General features: G+C 45.6%; 1 protein-coding gene across 1 annotated transcript in view; it reads right to left on the bottom strand.

Moving 5' to 3' along the window:
- The window catches only part of LOC147748679 (A.superbus venom factor 1-like), a 1,557,217-nt gene that overhangs the window by 561,867 nt on the left and 973,139 nt on the right, over positions 1-22,211 (bottom strand). Inside the window, exon 22 of the mRNA XM_086963549.1 lies at positions 1,599-1,665. Within this exon, the coding sequence (XP_086819675.1) occupies positions 1,599-1,665 (67 nt within the window). The remainder of the gene's footprint in view (positions 1-1,598; positions 1,666-22,211) is intronic.

Raw genomic sequence — 22,211 nt, 5'->3', positions numbered from 1 at the left:
CCCCACTGCCGTTCATGACGAATACGTGATGCGCCGAGTTATATCCAAGTTCACCGAGCCCAGGAGTGCTGTTGGAGCGTTGCTGGGACCCTCAGAGGTGAATTATCAACCCAGGAAGTATTGGCCTGTGACTGTGACAACCTGTGACTGACAGTCCAGTGACAACAGGACTTTGGCCAGTCCGTAGAGGACTTCGTGGGATGTCGACCCTTCAACCATGACCCCCTCACCATTTTCATGGACTGAGGAATCCCTGTAGGAAGACCCTCGTTGACTGCATTGCATCCACAGCATCCTTAGAGCATCATCAGCATTCTTCATCCCTTGAATCAGGACCACTTCATAGGAATCCATTGTAGTGCAGAAAAAGTGTCTGAAACTGCTGAAGGACTGCTTTGCCTGTGAAGGTAACTGTTCTTAAGAACCTTGCTTGCCCACCGGACAAGCTCTCTGCTGGAGTTGGTTGCTCACAGTAGTTGTAACCGACCACATTGAACTAAGTTTTCCTTGAAAAAGTTTCTGTGTCCAATTCATTGACTTTGCCAAGGCTTGTTTGAGGTAAGGTAAAATTGGTTTGATTTATTATTGCTTATAAAATATATATTTCTGGAACCCTGCGGTGGAATTATTTTATTCTAGTGTCTACATGCCTGTAGAAATATAGTTTATTTTTATAAATTGATGTTGGATTTCATGAGCGTCAAGTTGTTTCCTTCATCAATTATTTTGGTGCTGTTTAAATACTTAACACTTGTTACTCTGTGTAAGCCATGCTGCTCAGTGTCACAGCAACCCAAGGTTGAGATGAAGGTTTACAGATGAAACCTACTGGTCCTAAAGGGGATTGGTAAATGCACTTCCACAGTGAGGTTGAACACCCACACCATATAATGCACCCAATTTTGTCACAAAATCACTGGGAGAAGGGAGAATACACAGCAAATCAGTGTCCCCCTGGCCCATTCCAATACACACACCATGGGTTTGCTACTTAAGAAAAATAAAATGAATAAAAAGAGCTTGGAAGCTGCTTTCTTACAGTCTGTCAACGTTTAAACATCATTCCACTAATACCCATATGAGACCCATATATCCTGGTGAGAGTAGTTAAATCTAAATTCATCTTAAACACCTCTATATAGAGAAAGGATCAATGTTAGTGTGATAAATCATTTACCTATTACCTACTGAATACTCAGTCCCTTATCTGGGCCCCCTGCCCTGTTGTGAGAAAGAACACATGTCATCCTGATTCACTCAGAAGCATCTCCCTGAAGGGGCATTCCTACCTAGTGGGTGGGAGGATCACTTCAATCTACCCCTCTTCACTCTCCATCCCCTCTCTGGAGGGGACCTCTGCTTTTCCATAAGAAGGAGTTTAGACTACGTTATGTTTAAGAGGTTTGATGCTATTAGACTGATAAATAAGATCCTTGCCCACCTGTGAACATCACTGCACACATTTTAACTGTGAAAAATGGCTGTAAGTCAATTTCTTCATATCTGATGCTTTTTCAGCGTATTGTGTCTCTTGCAGCATTGCATTTTTCAAGTCAGAATAGGAACCATTGCACAACTCCTTGATACAGGATGCTCACCTTTCCCTTTATTTGCTGGATCCAAGGTCACCACTTTGACAGTTTTGGCTATTTTCATTCCTTCGGGCTATAAGAAAGAAGAGACATTACTTACTGAGAGCAAAACATAGACATTTGTCTCCACAAGGAGGTACTCTGACTACCTGTAGAGAAATGAACAATACAAACTTGTAACAGAGTCCGCCTTTATCCTGCAGAGTGTCTGGATTCACTAACGCTGCAGAGCAATCTCTATGATAGACTGCTCTCAAGAGGGTGGAACAGGACATTGACCTTTAAGAAAAAGTAGAACTGTAACATTCTAATGAGATGATGACTTATAAAAGCAAAAATGACTGAAAGGAGTCTAATGCATTATCTGAGTGAGTTATAGTATAGCATATGTCCTAGTTTCATAAACCAAACTGTGACTGAAAATGATTTAACAGTAGTTTGACGTAGCATTTAACTGTTGCGAAATTAATTCAAAGCTTTGGAGTTTGGAGGATTTTGTGTACAGTAAAAATGTGAATGCTTCTGCCTCATGGTTTGTAATTGTCACCAGAGTCCCTCAATGGCAATACAGGCACAAATTCTACAGTTACACAAAAAAAGAATGTATATATTTTTTTCTTTTCACTGAAAAAAACAAAGGTTGCAGAGGTGTTATTGTTAGGCTCACATTTCACTGGTACACAACCAGTGAAATTCAGCAGTTACAGTTGCCTGAGCTAACTATAAGTGACACCGCAACAATACACTGCTCATGACCTCACATATTTCATCACTCATGACATGACATCCCCCTTGGATTGCTGGGTGCCCTGGAGCCCACCCAGGGCACCCAGTCAGCACTGTTAGGGACTGCGGGGGATCCTGAATGCCACTGTGGTCCCTGCTGGCTCCCCAACTCCATTGGAATCCAGCATTGCTCTCACATACAGGGAGCTGTTAAAAATGCAGCTCCCTGTGTGTCAGAGCAATTATTCTGTCTGGTTTCCTGCCTGTTTGACAGTGGGCAGGTAAGCATACAAAAACTCTGCTTCCTGCAAGTGGGAGCACTTTAACAGCTCTCATCCCTCTTGCTGAGGGTGGGGTTAGTGTTTGCTTTGACTTGACAGGAGCTGTAACAGCTCCCGCCAAGTCTGAGCAAACAGCTATGTCCCGGTGCTGGGCACCCCAGGACATAGCAGGAGCCAGCCCTGTGGGGTGGCAGTCCCCAGGGCCATTAATGGCTCCAGGAGGGGGCGCCCAACCCTCCTTCCTCCTGTGTTCACCGGCTGGTCCCGGGAAGGTTGTGGTCCCCAGGGCCGAATATATGGTCCAGGAGGGTCTCCCAGGGAGCCCTCCTAGTTTTATTTGTTTTATAGGCTCCAGGGAGGTGGTGGTCTCAGGACCCGGGAGCTCTGCGTGGCCCCGTAAACTTTTGTTTTTATTGCCACGGTGAGGTGGTGGCATCAGGGGCTTCTAGTAAACCCAGGAGGAGGGTCTGGGCAGCCCTCCTCTTTTATTAAACAAACATAAATCCCCAGGAAATGGTGGTCCCTGGGGTTTCTCTGAAGCCCAGGAAGGGGGTCCAAAGAGCCCCCCTCCATTTTTATAAATAAAACACTAGGGAAGAGGTTGTCCCCGGGGCTCCTAGAGCCTTAGGAGGTGGGCACTGTGAGCCCGCCTATTTAAAAATAAAAAAAATGCCTCCTGGCCCACCCGGGGGCTTTTTTAAAATGAAGGGCATGGGCTGACACTGGTCTAAAAATGAATTGTGGGTGTTGTGGATCCAGCCATGATTCCCACAACAAAATGTGCCAGGGTCCCAGGGAGACCCCAGGCGCAGGGTTTGGGCTTAGGGTATTCCTACCCTGCCCCCTTTTATTTGTTTTCTAATTTTTTTTGAGGACTCGTCTGAAACAGAGTCCCAAAATGGATGGATAGCACATTTTTCAAAGGCTCAGTTTAGCTGCTGTCTTGAAAGTTTCAGGGAGATCCGTCTAGCAGGGATGAGGAAAAGGAAACCTTAGACAAGGCTATAGCCCGAACTGCTGAACGGAATTACACCAGATTTGGCAGGAAGGTTGCTGTTGGTCAAGAAAGTGCCCATTTTATTGTGGTGTAAATCCGCAGTAGTTGCAGAGGCATTTTAAGAAATGTCCAGTTGTATATTTAGGGACGAAGATGATCCGTGACCCCTTCCGATCTCGTGCTGAGATCGGATTGCCTGCCAACACTTCAAACTAGGAAGTGTCGGCAGCCACCGTGTGACTCGTTTGAACCGAGTAGCAGGTAAAAATGTAAACAAAAAGAAAAGGTGGCAGAGTAGAAACACACTGACCCCCTAGGCCTCTTGGAGGGGTCCCACATGGTCTCCACAGGACCAAAGAAGCAGTTGCGCTAGTTCCACAAATCCAGCAGAATAAAATAAAAAAATGAAGCATGGTCTCCCATGCTTCATAAATCATCGCCCCCGGGTAAGCCAGGTCCCGGGGGCATTATGCAAAAAATAAGGAGGGAGGTGCACGGGCCCCCCCACCTGGGGCTTATTATTCCTCAGTGACCACCGCCTCCCCAGGGCTTGTTTAATAATTAGTGCGGGGGAGGCCCGTACAGCCTCCCCTGCTGCGCAAGGGACTACCACCTCCCAAGGGCTTATTTGTTTTTATATGGGGGGTCCTTTATGACCCCCCCAGCCCCAGGAACTGCTACCTCCCGGGGCTTATTGTGAAAATATTGCATGGGGGCCATGCAGACCCTCCCATTACCCCGGAGGCTGTCACCTTCCCAGGGCTTAATTTATAAACAATGTGGGCCGCGTAGCACCCTGCAGCCTCGGGGATCACTGCCTCTCCAAGGCTTTTCTAAAATTGAATGCGGGGGCCACATGGTCCCCCCCAAACCTCCAGGACCACCACCTCCCCAATGCAAAATTGAAGCAAAGAGGCCTGATGAAGCAAGTACATCAGTCTTTTAGCACTATTCTGCCTACTGGGGGTAATGTCTTTAAAGTCTTCTTCAAAATCCAACAGTTATTTTATCTTCCATAAAGGAGTTAATACCACATCTAATTGCCACACTGTGTAATTCAAGTCAGTAAGTGAATGGGCATAATCCAATTACAGTAGCTTTAAGTTAAAAGGAAAAAATACATTTGTAACTAAAACATTACCACATTTGGTTCATCAACCAAACTTCTAGGTACTATTGTGGAAATAAACTACACAATGGGATGTTGTCTGTATGGATCTGCACTATTTAAACATAATTTGGCCTACTAGGGGGGATGTTTTCAAAAGGATCCCTAACATTTAAGAGTGCTTTATATTTCATTGTAATATTGTAACATATATAAAAATGTAAGAAATATTTTTAACATAGGTTTGTTTACATTACTGTAGTAAGTCCTGAAAAAACAATTAATAAATGAATTGTAGTGAGTGCAATGCATAGTGTCACTTAATTTTAGTGATGTACTGTGCAGCTATGTTTTTTTTTACAATCCATTGATTGTTTTTTCCCCACTGTTCGAGGATGATGCCTTATACAGATCACTGTTTATGGTGAAGGAGTATGAAAGCTTAGAACAGTAAAAAAGGGAAAATTATATTTTCACCACGTAATACAGCGTTACAGTATAAGTAATGTATATTGGTATGATTCTGTAATTTTGAAGATCAAATACTAACATATCTGTATATTCTTTTTTTTCCCTAGCGGCTGCAGTTCAATGTCATTAGATGTGCTGGAACAATTTTGCTACCACAGATAAATTGGTTAGACATAACTATGGAAAGGGTTTTTAAACATAAAGAGTTCTTGTGTTAAATTCCTATTAGCTTATTTTGCCTATTTTATAATTAAAACTATCAGTGTAATAGTGCAAATCTATAGTTGGTGTAGGAAACTGGCTCTCTGTATAGTGCACTAAAAAGAACAAGTACACTGTGCAGAGAGTCCAGTGAGTTTCAGGTTGGTTTACAAAGGCAAAAGTAGATAATACTGATGCTATATTTTTTGGCAGTGTTAGCAAGCATTTAGGCTTATCAGAGGGTAGTGCTAAGCATTTGTTATACTCACAGTGACAATAAATGAGACACACACTCAAAGAATAAATCTGAGACCAATTTGGAAAAAACAAGAACTTTGTTCACAGGTAAGTATTGATTTTCTTAGGAATTATCAAAGTTTGGAAAATAGTTCACTGTTGTGAGCAATTATGCACCATGTATTCCTATGGGAGGAAATAGCAAAAATGCATAGACATTGGAACAGACCGTTTTAGCGGTTCACCAGTTGGATTAGGATTAGTAGCAAGCCTAAATTCAAAAGGCCACCAGTGGTTCATCAGGCGGGTCCCCAATTCTGCCAGGAGAAGGGTGCTGGAGGCATTGGTAGCTGGTGCACTATGAAGAAGAGAGGACACCTAGAAAAAGGCTGCACAGGGGAATTGTAGTCACGTCTGAGAGCTCCCATACTGGTACTCAGGTTGCAAAGGCCTCAACTGCATGGGAGCACATCTAGTTTTTTGAAGCCAGACCAGGCGGGCTGAGTGCAGAGCAGGTAGGGTGTCCAGGCTCTGTGCGCAAATTCGGTCTATGTGGTCAGGAGCAAGCAGCTGGCAGGGACGATTTCTTGACTGCTGGACCACTCATGGAGTGGGTCTCAGGGGTGCCAATGTCCCACGATAGGTGCTTGCTTCTGGGGCAGTGGGGTCCCGACCTCTTTCTGTCGGTGTTAGTTGCAGAGCGTCCAGTACTCCAAGGAATGGTACAACCCAGCTCTGGTTGGTCCTGGTGCCTCCACACTTGGTGACAAGACAGATTTGACCTTCCATAGCATGAGTACCTCTTCCTGGTTGGTTGCAGTGCCAGTGGAGTTGGGGAGCTGCAAGTCGGTAGACCAACTTCTGTGGTTTGTTGCTTGCAGGCTCAGATGAGTAGCTCCTCTACTCCAAGGAAGGTCTTGGTTGATTTGTGAAAGGCTGGAGGTCACTAGGGTTCTTAGAGACCACACCACAGCAGGACGAGACAGTTCACCTCAATTGTCAAGTCTTGATGTGGCAGGCAGAGTTTCGAGCGAAACATCCACAGCAGGCACTCCGTTCTCAGGTTCAGCAGCTCTTTTTTGTCCTCTTCGTCTTTTGGTCAGTCAAATTTGAAGTTATGGGTCAAGGGGTGCCACCTAAATACTACATTTACAGCCATTACAACTAAGGAGTGACAGGTAGTAGTCAATGGGCTATCTACCTTTAGGGAGTCTAAACCCTCAATGTGACCCCGTCCGGTTGGAAGTGGGCACAACCCTGACCCTGGTAGGCTACTTTTCTTCAACACAAGATGGAGGAATATGAAAATTGGGGTCCACATCACCTGCTCCACCTGAGGTGTGATGCTGGAAGAATGCGAGCACACCCCCTAATCTTATTGATTTTCCGCCTGTCCTGCTACTGAAAGTGGGGTCAGGACAGGTGGCATTGGTGTCACCCACTAATTGAAGAGGCCTGGGTTGCATTTCAAAGGCAGCATGGCCTTTGAAGCTTCCCACCCATGACAGCAGTTCCTGCTTGCAGGAGGTGTGAAAGTTAGAATGGTGACACTGGCATCAGTGTCTCTCAGTGCTTCAACTCTAACCCCACTGATATGTGGCTGTTGTCTGTATTTCACCAGGTTACTTGGTCAGTCAGCCAGGGCAGCTACATCCACCCCTCCCTCTGAGACTAGAGTTTCCTCAGTGAAATCTCTGACATAGTCAGGGCCCACCTGTGATCCCATCTGGAGACTTACCACTGCATTGATGCATGGAATCACTTCACCTAGCCTCAATATGTTAGGGGCGTTTAAAGCAGATGTATCCGGAAGTAAACTTAAAAGTATTCTTATTAATGCAAGATCTTTGGTTGAACAAAGTGGAGTTCACTGATTTTCTTGTATCACAAGACTTAGATTGGGTCTTTCACAGAATCATGGACAAGCCTCTGGCCGTGACCTGGTTGATGTATCCCACCGGTCTTCTCTATACTTAGATTACATAGAGTAGGTAGGCCAGGAGGGTGTCTGACAATGGTTTTTAAACCTGACTATCAGTGCCACCATGTTTCTGATCATAATGTTAACTCTTGTGAAGCCTTTTATTTTCATCTTAAAGTATCTGATATTAACTCATTTGCTGGAATGTTGGTCTATACACCTTATGGCTCTAGAACCACCTCTTCAAATGAGATTGCAAGTCTTATAGAATCCTATTTGGTAAAGAGTTGGCTTACTATTCTGGGTGATTTTATTTTCCAAAACGAAGAGAATATCAATAAAGACTCTGTGGCTTTGAAGGAGACCTTTAGTGGTATGGGGCTGTCCCAGTTGGTTACGACACCTACTCATTAGGCAGGACATACTTTAGATGGTATATTTAAAAATGATCCTAGAGTACAATTTGAGTCCGTGGCCCTGTGCTGATGACACCCAAATCATTGTGTCGATCTCTGAAAACTTTGCAGCCTCAGCAGTTAATTTTTCACATTGTATGTCCGCAGTTGCAGAATGGATGGGAAGAAACTTAGTTAAACTCAATGATGAGAAAACAGAGCTGCTGCTTTTGGAACGCATACCTCTATCTGGAATAATGCATGGTGGCCGGACTCCCTTAGCACTCTGCGTGTCCCAGCTGATAAAGCAAAAAATCTAAGAGTGATTCTTAATACTGAATTCTCTCTTAATGGACAGGCCAGTTGGATAGTCTCAGTGTGCTTCCAGTTTATAAAGTTAAATATAATATTTCCCTTTATACACATCTCAGCATGGAAAAAGGTTGCTTTGGCATTGGTTGTCTAGAGTCGACTACTGCAACACTCTCTAATGGGGCTCTAAAATCAATACCCAAGCTAAATTGCAGGTAGTTCAGAACACTCTCTCTAGGACTATTCTTGATATTCCCAAGTGCCAATCTGCTTCTGTGGGACTGGATGAACTTCACTGGCGCCCCATCAGAAAGTGTATCAAATTCAAGGCTGTCTGTATAATACATAAGGCTCTGCTGGGATAAGGAAAATGTTCCAGTGGTTCACTCCAGGTAGAGATCTGATATCAGCCCATCGCAATTTGATCACTTTGCCCAGAGTCTGCAAGATGAGGTGGGAGGCAGAGCTTTCTCAGGCGCTGCCGCTACAATCTGGAACCCGCTCCCCCACTCTCTGACTTCTATCAAGGGCATTTGCCTTTTGGAAAGGCAATAAAGACCTGGTTTATACTGCTTAGGCGGCCTTTTTGGCCTCCTATCTGTTTGATTTTCTGATGGATTGTGCGGGCTGCTGTGACTTTAGCACCTTGACGGCATTTGTTGTGCTTTATCAAATTCAAATCAAATAATTTACTGCAGGTGCACTTGAGGCATTTTTGTTGTTGTTACTGCCAGAGTCTCCAGTTCAGTGCCCCATTTTCTTACAGTCATGGCATCAAGCTTTCATGGGACCCCAGTGCTTACCCCAGTAGTCGCCCTTAGACTGTGAAAAGTTTCTTCGCCCACCTTCCTGTGCATATTTTTGGGAGCCTTTAGAAGTCTTTGTTTTTATCTTTGCTCTTGTCACCATCTTTCACTTGGGGACTTTTTTTTACCTCTTTCTTTTGGTCACCCTCCAGTGGTAGTTTTGGTTACCCATGTTTTGACCCAGTGGTCTGCCTTCTTCCCCAATTCTTGAGGAGAAAGTGTAACTAGGTATATCTGTTTCTCATGTAACTTCTCTTGATAACAATTACTCAACAGATGCTCTCTCATGATTAAATTGTACAGCCCATCATAGTCATGCACTTTGCTACCTTTCAACCAACCACCTAGTGTTTTCACTAAAAAGTCTACAAGATCTACCTAGTACTGACTCTGGATTTTTCATGTCTCCCTGAACCTGATTCTGTATTCTTCAGTGGTGAGCCCAAGGCCCTCAATCAGAGTACTCTTCATGAGATCATAGGACTCAGCATTAGAGGTGAGCGGTAAACTCCACTTTGCCGACAGAGTTTGTCTAGTTTTCATCACTCCGCGCTTTGCTTGGAGCGTGGAGTTTGCAAAAACCCAGTCGACAGCCGCTTAGTGGAGTTTGTCCACTCCGCTTTCCCCTTATAAGGAAACTGACCTATTTCAATGTGGCAGCGCAATCCCTACCACAGTTTACTCTATTGCTTGCCTACTAGTCTTTTGGTCGCACAGGAAATAGTTCTTGTGACCTGCCCACCAAAGTGTTTCCGGGCTGGCATAGAAATGGTTGTTTCACTATTCACTTCCCGAACGCACACACCATGTCTCTCACAGCTTACCACCCAGACCTACTGCTGAGCCACACCGACATGGGTATTATGTCTTACGGTGGCCGACAGCGAGTTCCATGGAAAGATCTAGCCCTGGCCCACTGCCCCTGGCAACTGGCTCCTTGCCTAGAATGGACTTGCACGAAGCTGAGCTGAGAGAAGCACCAAGCGCTTAAACTTGTGAACACTAGCTCTTAATTAGAAACGAGTCCGGCCCACGCCAGAACCGGTGAGACTGACTCTGGGACAGAACACTGAGGGAGGGATGGGATAAGTAATATTTTGTGCGCTAGGGAGGGTGCAGTCAAGAGAGCTTGGGGCTGCTAGTTAAGCTGTACAATGACTTTCAAGTGTGGAAATTAGTGGTTAGTTTGGGCACAGAGGATATATAGCGTGTTGGCTTATATAAGGTGTGAAACCTAGTTTCTTTGATCTGTGTGCAGGTTGGGTGGATCTGTTGGGGATGAGTGGCTGTGAAAGATAGAACATGTGTTCAACAGCCCTCAGTGTGACAGCTGCCTGACATTCATTCAGAATGGATTGTTGACTTGCAATAAATGTGAGCACCCAGTAGCATGTGTTGGTGATTCACACTGACATGCTTTACTCATAACCATTGCCATGCGTCCCTGACACTGCCGAAGTTGTATGTTGGCATTAAGATGCATTTCAGGGCTTTCACACATCAGCACACTGTGTCTGCTTCTACCATGAAGGCCTGAATCATAATCTGATGCAAGGGCATCTCTGTGCATTGCTAAATGGTGAGGAGAAACTCCCACATCATGACATGAGTCATCGTGGTCTGCTCATCATCCCTGCTGAAAAGCATACACCAAGATGTAAGTTCGAAAGAAGGCAGCAATCATGGAAGGTACATGGCATAGTTGTGTATCACTGCTGGTATCGCTGGTATCTCCTGTTTCTGCAGTGCTTGCGTATGGCCACTTGATATTTTCCACTACCCACTCCTAGAATCTAATGTGCTCCTTTTTGAATCACACTATTTTGGTACCAGACATGATCCTGATGCACTATCAGACACTGCAATGAAAGATATGTCTCCTGAGAGCAGCTCCAGGCTGTCGGGAGATGAATGGAAAGGGTGAAAAAGCCCCCTATTTAACACCTAAATCATAATCGGATGTTATTCCTTCCCAAGGAGTGGGGCAGCTGAGGAGCTGCTCGTGGTCTCCTTGCAGCCGTCCCTGTGCTACCCATTTACCATCATTGCATGGGACTGTACATGTTGTTGTTGTGGTGCTGGGAGGACAGATTCTGCATTAATGGAAAATCCTAATTCTTGCACTCAAGTGCGCGGCAGACAGTGAGGAATGCCTTATGCATGCCCACATCTTCCAGGCGTCTCTCCCTGTAGCACTCTGAAAGCCACATCACTCTGAAAGGCACATCACCAAGGCACAAGCCGTAGCTCAGAATCGAGCCTCAGCCAGTCACCTTTCTCAAGGTACACACCTATTTGTATTTTTTTAATTGTTACTATGGACATGTTGTGCATGATTCGTGGTTTCTTAGCATATGGTTCTTACAGGAGATTTTGCACGTCCCTCTCATGATACCACTGGGATGTCACTGGGAAGTTGGGTACTCCGCCCGCTCGCGGAACTCCATAAAGTTTGGAAGAGTTTTTTTGATAACTCTGCAGAATTTCGCTGAGGCAAAACTCGCGAGCTCTGCCCACGCCTACTCAGCATCTGCCTCTGTCAATGTCAGGAGCCTATCCCTGCATTTACAAGAGAACAGCTCCCAAAGGAGAGAGCCCCAGGGCTTTCTGTTTACCTTTCTACTGATGCAAGCTCTCCCTAAAGCTGTAATGATGTAATCACCATCTGTATACTTGGAGACATCCCTTTGGGGATTTTAGATATTATATTGCTGCCACCATACATTGGTGGTAAACACATGTCTGCCCTTTCTCTTTCTATGGTCAGTATCCTGTCCTCCAGGGCTATTCTTCTGGCCAACCTTTGAAGTTGCATCTCTTCTTCAGAGATGTCTTCATCATGTCTTAAGCATCCTGAGCCAGCCTCATTTGAGGCAGGGGCTCTTGGCACAGGGATGTTGGGTACAGGTACCACAACCTGGTCTTTGGTAATATGAAGATCATCCTCACTATCACTCTCTCTACCCTGGTTCTCAGGGTCGGTATTCTCATCCAAGGGGTGAGCTACCTCATACTCTACCAACAGCCTCTGAAGCTTTGCAATGATAGTGTGAGACAGTTTTAATTTTGTATCCCTTACAGAGGGCCCTTAACTGCGAGTAGGAAAACTGCAGGTAAGGGGTCCAGTCGAGCACCTGAGCTTCACCCTCTTACATAGTCATTTTTTCACTAAAGCTTCGGACCTTTTAGGAGAGGTAAACAGTTTTTAATTCCAAACAACTAGTTTCAATGACTTAACCAATGCTCTAGCAGTTAATTGTAGGAATTTAGAAAAATAGAACAATTGAAAAAATACAATTAGCTAAAGCCAATTTTTGGATTTATTTATGAATGAATGAATGAATGAATGAATTTGGGTTTTATATAGCGCATGGCTGCCCGGAAGCGTCCCAGCGCTGAGATTGCAAGAAACAACTGAAGGTGAAAGTGGGGGGAATAAGGCGGAAGGTTATTGAGGGAACAGGTGAGTCTTGAGAAGTTTCCGGAATTTCATGTGATTCGGCTCGGAACGCAGTTGGATTGGCAGGGTATTCCAGATGGTGGCGGCCATAACCGAGAATCGACGTCCTCCAGTCCGGGCTTTTTTTGTTCGATGTATCATGGCCAAGTTGCCTTGGGCTGATCGTAGGGGTCTATTGGGTTTGTATAAGGAGAGCATGGCTTTAAGTATTGGGGGTCCTAGATTGTGCAGGGCCTTGTGAGTGGAACATAGAGCTTTAAATTTGATCCTCTCGCGGATCGGCAGCCAATGTAGTGCTTTAAGGGCAGGTTTGGCTGATTCTCTGCGAGAGGTCCCCGTGAGAATTCTTGCTGCGGCATTTTGTGTTCTCTGCAGAACATTAACCGTAGCTTCCGGGGCTGCCAGGAAAAGAGCGTTGCAGTAGTCTAATCTTGACAGTATTAGACCTTGAATGAGCGTTTTCTGGGATGGTGCTGGGAGTAGAGGGAGAATTTTTCTGGTTGACCGTAATAGACCCACACATGTACCGGCAGTTTTTTTTGCCTGTGTTATCATGGAGAGGTTCTGTTCCATCCAAAAGCCCAGACTTTTAATCTCAGATTTGAGTTCTGGGATAGGTCCTAGGCATGGTGGCCACATGGTAGGGGGAAGGGATGGTACTTGATGTCCCAGCAGCATAAGCTCAGTCTTTGAGCCATTTAGCTTCAGCCTTGAGTTGGACATCCAACCATGAATGCCTTCTAGGCAGTCATGGAGGTTTTTCAGTTTGTCTTCTTCAAGCGAAAATGAAACAACCATTTGGGTGTCGTCAGCGTATGTGACGGCTTTTATCCCAAAAGGGGTGACCACATCCTCCAGGGGGGCCATATAGGTGTTAAAAAGTGTAGGGCTCAATGAAGAGCCCTGGGGAACCCCACACTGGAGGGGAAGGATGTCAGATCGTATGTTCCCTTCGCAAACCTGAAAGGTGCGGTTTTCTAAGAAAGATGAGAGCCAACGGAGTGCCGTGCCCCTCACCCCCAGCCCGGATAGACGCTGGATTAAAATCTCGTGGTCAACCGTGTCGAATGCAGCGCTTAGATCCAGGAGGATCAGTAAAACCGATCCCCCTGAATCCAAGATGCATCTGGTCTCCTCGACCACTTTGAGAAGAGCTGTCTCAGTCCCCTGCCCTGGACGGAAGCCTGTCTGCGAGGGGCGGAGGAGGTTGTTAGATTCGAGGAAGGTAGACACTTGCTGATTGACTGCCCTCTCTGCAATCTTGCTCAGGCCTGGTAAAAGAGAAATAGGGCGAAGGTTAGACAGATCTGAGGGGTCGTGGCCTGGTTTCTTCTGTAGTGCCTTAACAATAGCATGTTTCCAATTGGGGGGGACTACACCTTGGCTAAGGGAGGCGTTAATAAGGTTAGTAGCCAGGTAGGCGATAGTGGGTCCGATTTGTTTAAGAATGCGGATGGGGGCGGGATCATTGGGGGAGCCACTTTTTAGGTCTGAGAGGGCTTTTAAAAAGTCCTCATTGGACATCAAGTTAAAGCTATCCAGTGTTGGAGTGGTGGTGGAAGATGTAGGGGCCACCAGGGGACTGTGATCTGTTTTGGGGGGGGAGTGATTGCAGGATATTGGTGATTTTATTTTGAAAATAACCTGCTATTTGGTTGCATCTAGCGACCGTGGGTTGATAATTGGGGGGGGATTAGGTATTTTAAGGAGCTCTTTAACTATTGCATAAGTCTCACGGGTTGAATTAGATGCTTCCTTAATTTTCTTTTCAAAAAAAGAGGATTGGGCTGCTTTGCGTGCTACTTTATAGGACCTCATTGCTGTTTTATAATCTGCCTTGATGAGAGGATCCCAGTTTTTCCTCCATTTCCTCTCATGGATTTTGCAATTTTTCCTTAGGTTCCTAAGTTCTTGTGAATACCATGGAGATTTGAATTTCTTACTTTTTGTCTTTACGTCTCTCTTAGGAGCGATTGTGTCCAGGGAAGAGGTAAGCCAGCTAGTGAAGTTGTTATCTGCTGTTGCAGGGTCTGGGTCTGCCAGAGGAGCGGAGCGTGTTAGCTCCTGGGTCCAGTGCTCAAATGAGAGTCTGGACCATATTCTGTCGTGTTCTTTGGGGGTAGGTATGTGAGAGGTTTTTAAGGGAATTTGCCAGGTAAATGGGATGAGAAAATGATCTGACCAGGGAAGGGGAAGTGCGGACTGAACCTCAATTTTTGGCAGATTAGTGAAAAGGGGGTCTAAAAGATGTCCCTTACTATGGGTTGCCTCTGAATTGATTAAGTGAAGATCCAGTGCTTTTAGTTCGGAAATTAAGTTAGCGGCAATTTTATCTTTTCTGTCCTCAAAGTGCAAGTTTAAATCTCCGAGCAGGATGGAATTTGGGGCCGAAGTGCAGGCTGAGATAGAGGTCTCTAATAATGAGCTCACAAAGTTTCCTAGGCTACTAGGAGGTCGGTATATAAGGATACCTGAAAGGGAGTTGTTGGGATTTAGTTGAATTGAGAAGTGGATGCTTTCGCAGTCCTCAATTCCTCCTGCTTGTATCCTGCAAGTGAAGAGGTTTCTATAGATAATCGCAAGTCCACCTCCTTTTCCCTTCATTCTATTCTGATATTGAATGAGGTAGTCTTGGGGAAGCATGTTGACAATGTCGGCTTCAGAATGAGACGTTAGCCATGTTTCCGTTAGGAAGAAAATATCAATATTTTGGTCTTGAATCAGAATTTTAATTTCAAGTGCATGCTTGGGGGCTGATCTACAGTTCAACAGAGCCAAGCTAATACCAGTAGATGACTGGTGGATGGTTGACCCGAAAGACTCATCTTGGGGCGTAGATGAGTGGTTGGGTATCGGGGATGAGGCTGGCGTGCTGAATTGTAACAGATAATCGCGTGAATGTTTGATCCGGTGACTATGAGAAACGGGCATAGTGGATGGCCCTGTGCCCGGCCTGGCCCGGACGGGCCCAGACGGGCTTGCCTCTGGCGCGCCTCCGGCGCGCCATCGGCGCGCCCGCTGCGCCCGCCCGCTGCGCGGACGGGAAGGAGGCTCCATTTTATAATGGGTTGGGCCCAAATCGCCCAGCCACTAGAGCGCTGTCCAGGCCCCGATTGAAGATGGCGGCCGTGGATTCCTTGCCTCGAGGGGCTTGTAAGTGTGACCGTGAGCCTAGAGGATGGCTTCGTGCCTTAGAGGTATAAGGTACAGTGGAAGCGGCTCAATTTGGTTTCCTGGGGAAGTTTTCAAGGGGGATTTACAAAGCACACAAATACACAATAAAGCAGTGGTAGCGATTCAATTTTTAAAAAGCGCTGTGCTAGTGTAAAGTGCAGTGCATTAAAAGAATAAAAGAACAAGTGATCTGTTGTTTGGCGAGCGGTATCAGCATACATAAAGTCATACACCCCAGCGCTGATCCACCAATGTAGGAAGCTGGCTCTCTATATAGTGCACTAAAAAGAAGTACACTGTGCAGAGAGTCCAGTGAGTGCTAGATTGGTTTACAGAGGAAAAAGCAGATAATGGTAGCGCTCTATTTTGTGGTAGTGTGGGCGAGCAGTTAGGTTGATCAGAGGGTAGTGCTAAGCATTTGCTGTACTAAAAAAGGCAATAAATAAGACACATACTGAAAGAATTAATCCGAGACCAATTTAGAAAAATAACATAACATTTTATATGCATTTTCAAACCAAGAACTTTCTTGTACTGATTTTCCTAGGAATTATCAAAGTTCAGAAAATAGTTCATTGTTGTGCGCAATTACGCACAATGTATTCCTATAGGAGAAAATAGCAAAAGTGCATAGACATTGGAACAGATGGTTCTAGGGGTTCACTTTTTGGATTTGGAGTAGTAGCAAATGTTCAAAAGGCCACCAGCGGTTTATCAGGAGAGTCCTGAGTTAGGCCAGGAGCAGGGTGCTGGAAGTGTTGGTAGCTGGTGTGCTACGAAGAAGCGGAGCCACTAAGAAACAGATTGCACAGGGGGACTTGTAGGCAAGTCTGAGAGCTCCCAAACTGGGGCTCAGGTCCAAGGGCCTCAGGAACAGTGGAGCACAGCAGGTACATTGTTAGCCAAGCTGGGTGGGATGAGTGCAGAGCAGGTAGGTCAGCCAGACTCTGTTGCCAAAGTGGTCTTTCCAGTAAGGACCAAACAGCTGGCAGGGATGATTTCTGGATGCAGGCCCACTCACAGAGTGGGTCTCACGTGAACCGATGTCCAACGATGGGTGCTTGCTTCTGGGGCAGTTGGAGTCCTGACTGGACTCTTTCTGTTTGTGTTGGTTTGCGGTGCATCTGGTACCTCAGAGATTGGTACGGTCTGGCTGGTCCTGTTGCCTCCACATTCATTGGGGTGACAGATCTGAACTTCCAGAGTGTGAGCACCTCTTCCTGGTTGGTTGCTGCACCGGTGGAGCCGGTGGTACTGGGAAGCTGCAAGTTGGTGGCCCGGACTTCTTGGTGGAGGGAGGTATGCATGTAATTTGCAAAAGGCTGGAGGTTCTGTGGAGTTCTTAGAGGCCAAACAGCAGCAGGACAAGGCAGTTCACCTTGATTGCTGAGTATTAAAGCGGCAGGCAGGGTGTCACGCCAAACGCCCGCAGCAGGCACTCTGTTCTCAGGTTCAGCAGCTCTCCTTTGTCCTCTTTGTCTTTAGGTCAGTCAAATCTGAAGTTCTGTGTTGAAGGGTCCTAAATTTAGGGATGTTACAGGGAGCAACAGGTAGTAGCCAATAGGATAGCTGCCTATGTGAAACCTTCAGGTGGGAAGTGGGCACAACCCTGACACTGATAGGCTAATTCTCTCCAACACATGATGGAGGAATATAAAAAGTGGGGTCCACATCACTTGCTCCATTGGAGGTGTGGTGCTGGCTGAATTTGGGATAAGCATGGGCGAATTTTGCGAATTTGCGATCCGCGAATTTGCGGATTTGCGATCTGCAAAATTCGCGAATTTGTGCTAATTTGCGGATTTTTGGTTTTTGCGTGTTTGCGGGGTTTTTTGCGTGTTCGCGGAGTTTTTTGCGTGTTCGCAGGGATTTTTGCGTCTTCGCGAGCCGCGTGCATAGCGAAGTTACCCATGCAGTCATTTATGGGAGAGGGAGAGAGAGATAGATAGATAGATAGATAGATAGATAGATAGATAGATAGATAGATAGATAGATAGATAGATAGAAAGAGAGAGAAAGAGAGGGAAAGAGAGAGGGAGAGAGAGAACGAGAGAAAGAAAGAGAGGCCGGATCTCTGAAGGGCCAGATTCCTGAGTTGCCCCTACAGAACATACAGCTTTTTATTTTTAGCAAAATGCATATGAAAATTGTGCTGTAAAGGTCTCTTTTAGTTTAACCCCTCCTGACAACTCAAAATGGGTGTATTTGTCATCCTCTCCCTTCTTCCTGTTTTTTTATATCTGTAAGTGCTTCCTGATGAGGATTAATTACTTGGACAGGCGCCTCGTTGCCTACTTGTAACTATTCTCTGACCCTGCTTCAAGGGTCAGAGCAGGGTCAGAGAATAGTTGGAAGTAGGCAACGAGGCGCCAGGAAGCAATTCGCAGCAGGTGTCCAAGTTGAAGTTAATTTGTTTGTAACCCTTTTGTAAAAGGTTACAAAGAAATTAGGTTCAACTTTTGCACCTGCTGCTGTAACCCTTGCTTGGCTGAAAATTCGCCCCCGCTGATTTGCGGATTTTACCGCGATTTCACGAGATTCGCGGATTGCGAAATCGCGGAAAATCCGCAAATTCGCCCGCGAAACGGATTTTACGCCCACCCTTAATTTGGGCACACCTCCTAGTCTTACTCATTTTCCCGCCAGCCCTCCCACCAAAATGGGGGGTCAAGACAGGGGGTTGATGTATTCTATTAACTGGAAAGGGCTGAGTTGCATTTCAATGGTAGGATGGCATTTGAAGCTTCCCGCCCTGGGCAGCAGTTCCTGCTTGGAGGAGGTGTGAAAGATCTCTGTCTGGAGCAGGCATTGTTCCTATTCTCTGAGAGCGAAGGCTCTTACCCCAGGAGAACACACACATGTGTAGTGGTGGCAGGCTGGCTGAGACCAGTCGGTAACCACACTAGTAGTTGGTATGCTCAGAGGACACCTCTAAGGTGCCCTCTGTGTGCATTTATTATTAAATCTGACACTGGCATCAGTGCGGGTATATTAATATGAAATATTTGGTATCTGTGTGTATAGTGAAGCCATCATGGAGCTGGAGAACTCGTACAGATGAATGTCCAGTCCATGGTCTCTCTATGGCTTCCCTGTGCACTTACAATTTCCAAGAGAGGACTCGGAGGTAGTAGGGTCATATCTGCTCAGGCAAATATGTCTACACATAGCATATAGTACACCCTGTCTTATGGTTGTAAGGCCTGCTGTGGAGTGGTAACCTGTATCTCATGCAGTGTCTGTGGTCATGGCACACAGGGATGTGTGCCATGTTGGCTCTTCGGTTTTGTCTGCACCAAGACGCGCAGCCTGCTCACAGTTTGCATGATCTTGGTCAGGGGTCCCTAGAGTGTCACAATTCGTGCTGCAGCCCTAGAGGACCCTCTTCAGTCACAATGGATTTGGTGCCTGGGGTAACACTTACTAGGGGCTTACAGGGGGCTGAAGTTGTGCCAGTTGTGGAACAATGGTTGAGTTTTAGGGAAAGAGATCTGGCATTGAGGACCTGGTTAGCAGGGACCCAGTGTACTATCAGTTGAAATCACATCAAACGCTAGCCAAAAAGTGAGGAGTAACCATGTCAAAAGAGGCACTTTCCTAGAGTCAGTCACAAAGCAACTCACTCAGTCATTCAGGATTTTATTCATGCAGGCACTTAAACAACCAGTGACAAACACATGCATTCTCCCACACAAGCAGTCACTCACTCATAAAGTCACTTACTTACCCATGCTGCCATTCATGCCTCTCATTTCACTCATGAGAAGACAACATCACAGCACATTCACTCAAACAGCTACTAATACATCCAATCACTCGTCCATACATCCATTGACACTAGGACTCACTCACCCATACAATCACTCACATACCCACATAACCACTTACATACCCATTCACACATCCATACAACTTCTCGCATACCTACAAACACACCCATACAGCCATTAACACAATCACTCTTTGATATACACACTCACACAGCAATTCACTTAGCCAAACACCCACTCAAATAAATTCTCACTCACCCATACATCCACTCTTATAACCACTCACTCACCCATACACTCACTCACATAACCACTCACTCAACCATACAACAGGTCACACACCCACTTACTTATACAGCTCCTCACACAGCCACTCACTCATCCATACGGCCATTTACAGTACCACTTGCTCACTCATACAGCTACTCACAGACCCTCTCACTTGATTATGCAACCACTTACACTAGCAGTCACTCATCCATACAGTCAATCACAGAAGCAGTCACTCACCAATACAGCTGCTCACATACCCATTCACTCACCCATATAACTACTGACGCAGGCACTAACTCACCCATACAACCACTCACACAACCATTCACTCACTCATACAGCCACTCACAGGTACTTTTTCACTCATGCATTCACTCACACAGCCACACACGCACTCATACAACCAGTCATGCAGTTACTAACTTATCCATAAACCTACTCACACAGCGACTCACGCATCCATGCAACCACTAACACTATCACTCACTCACCCATAAAGCTACTCATACACCCTCTCACTAACCTACACAGCTACTCACACTAGCAGTCACTGATTCATACAGGCACCCACTGTAGTGGTCACTCATCCATAAAGCCACTCACACAACCATTTACTCAACCATGCAGCCATTGATGCTAACACTCTCTTACCCATGCAGCTACTCATACAGCCACTCACTCAGACACGTATATAACCACTCACATACCCATCCACTCACCCATACAGCCAGTGACAAAGACACTAACTCACTGATACTGATACTCACACAACCATTTATTCACCTATACAGCCTCTCCCACAACCCCTCGCTCTCCCATATGGCCACTCACACAGACAATCATTCACCCAATACAATGACTCACACATGCAATCACTCACTGAAACAGTCATAGATATACCCACTCACACACCCACTCATTCACCCATACACTCACTCACACAGCTACTCACTCACCCATACAAGCAATCACAGAACCACTCACTCACTCATATACCTACACACACAACTGCTCACTCATCCATACAGCCATTTACACTACCACTCACTCACCAATACAGCTACTCACACACCCTCTCACTCCTCAATAAAGCCACTCACATTAGCACTCACTCACTCATAGAGGTACTGAGACACCTCAGTCACTCATATAGCCACTTAGATTAGCACACACTCATCCAAACAGATACACACCGATTCACTCACTCATATAGCCACTAACACATACATTTACTCAACCATACAAACACTGACACAAGCACTAACTTACCCATACAAGCATTCACACAACCATTTACCCATAAAGCCACTTCCACAACCACTCACTCTCTCATATGACCACTCATATAGCTACATATTCACCCATACCATCACTCACACATGCACTCACCAATATAGTCAGATACATTCATTCTCTCACACATACAGCTCCTCCTATACCTACTCACTTACGCATACAGTCACATACACAACCACTCACTCACCTATACACTCACTCACACAACCACTCACTCACCTGTACAAGCAATAATAGACCCACTCACTCACCTACTCACTCATACATATAGCAATTTCCCTTGCCACTCGCTCACCTAACAGCTACTCACACAAACTCACCCATACAGCTGCTCAAATTAGTAATCACTCAGCCATACAGCCACACACAGTAGTGGTCACTCACCCATACAGCCACTCACTGACCCATAGAACCAATAACACTAGCACTCATGCACTCACACAACTACTCACACACACACTCACTCACCCACACAGCTAATTACACACACATTCACTCATCCACACAACCACTCACATAACCACTCACTCACCTATACAGCCAGCCACATAGCCACTCAATCATCTATACAGCACACTATATTCTTTTTAACTGTAAAAATCGGTTCTGACAAGAACCTTTTGTTAACTTCTTTGTAGAACAGTTTTTTTGTGATTTTCTAGCATTTTGAATTTTTGGGTATTTTTAATCAAACAATATGGCAATGAGGGGGAGAATAAATTGCAATAATCAGCACAAAAATTGTGGAAAACGAGGATAAATGAAACAAAATTAACATGTATGCTGCCTTGCAGCTTCAATGTTGGCATCAACTGGCTGCTCACCAGCTGTGAATGTTGTGCTGCAATCCAGGCAATAGGTGCCAACATGCCCCAACTCAGGGGATAATTCAGGACAACACCTCTCAACTTTACTGGGAACTCTCTCTCTTGGGACAGATGGTACAGCTGAAGATGTAGAGGGCCCATCTTCATCTCTCTCCTTCCTTGCTGTCTACAAGTTCTTCAAGTGGTACGTTTTTAAATCAATCAATCAGGATTTATAAAGAACAGCAATTTACCCGTCTCAAGGCACTGGAGTTGCTAGCTGCTTTGTGGAAAAAGCAGTGAAAAATGAGGCAAAAACAGGAGAATGCAATCAGAAAAAAAGGGGGAGAGGAAGAAGAAAGCAGTAAACATGAGGCAAAAGCAG

This window comes from Lissotriton vulgaris, chromosome 1_1, assembly GCF_964263255.1.
Source record: "Lissotriton vulgaris chromosome 1_1, aLisVul1.2, whole genome shotgun sequence".
NCBI lineage: Eukaryota > Metazoa > Chordata > Amphibia > Caudata > Salamandridae > Lissotriton > Lissotriton vulgaris.
The sequence above is the reverse complement of the archived record's forward strand: the minus strand, read 5'-3'. Positions and strand labels throughout refer to the sequence as shown.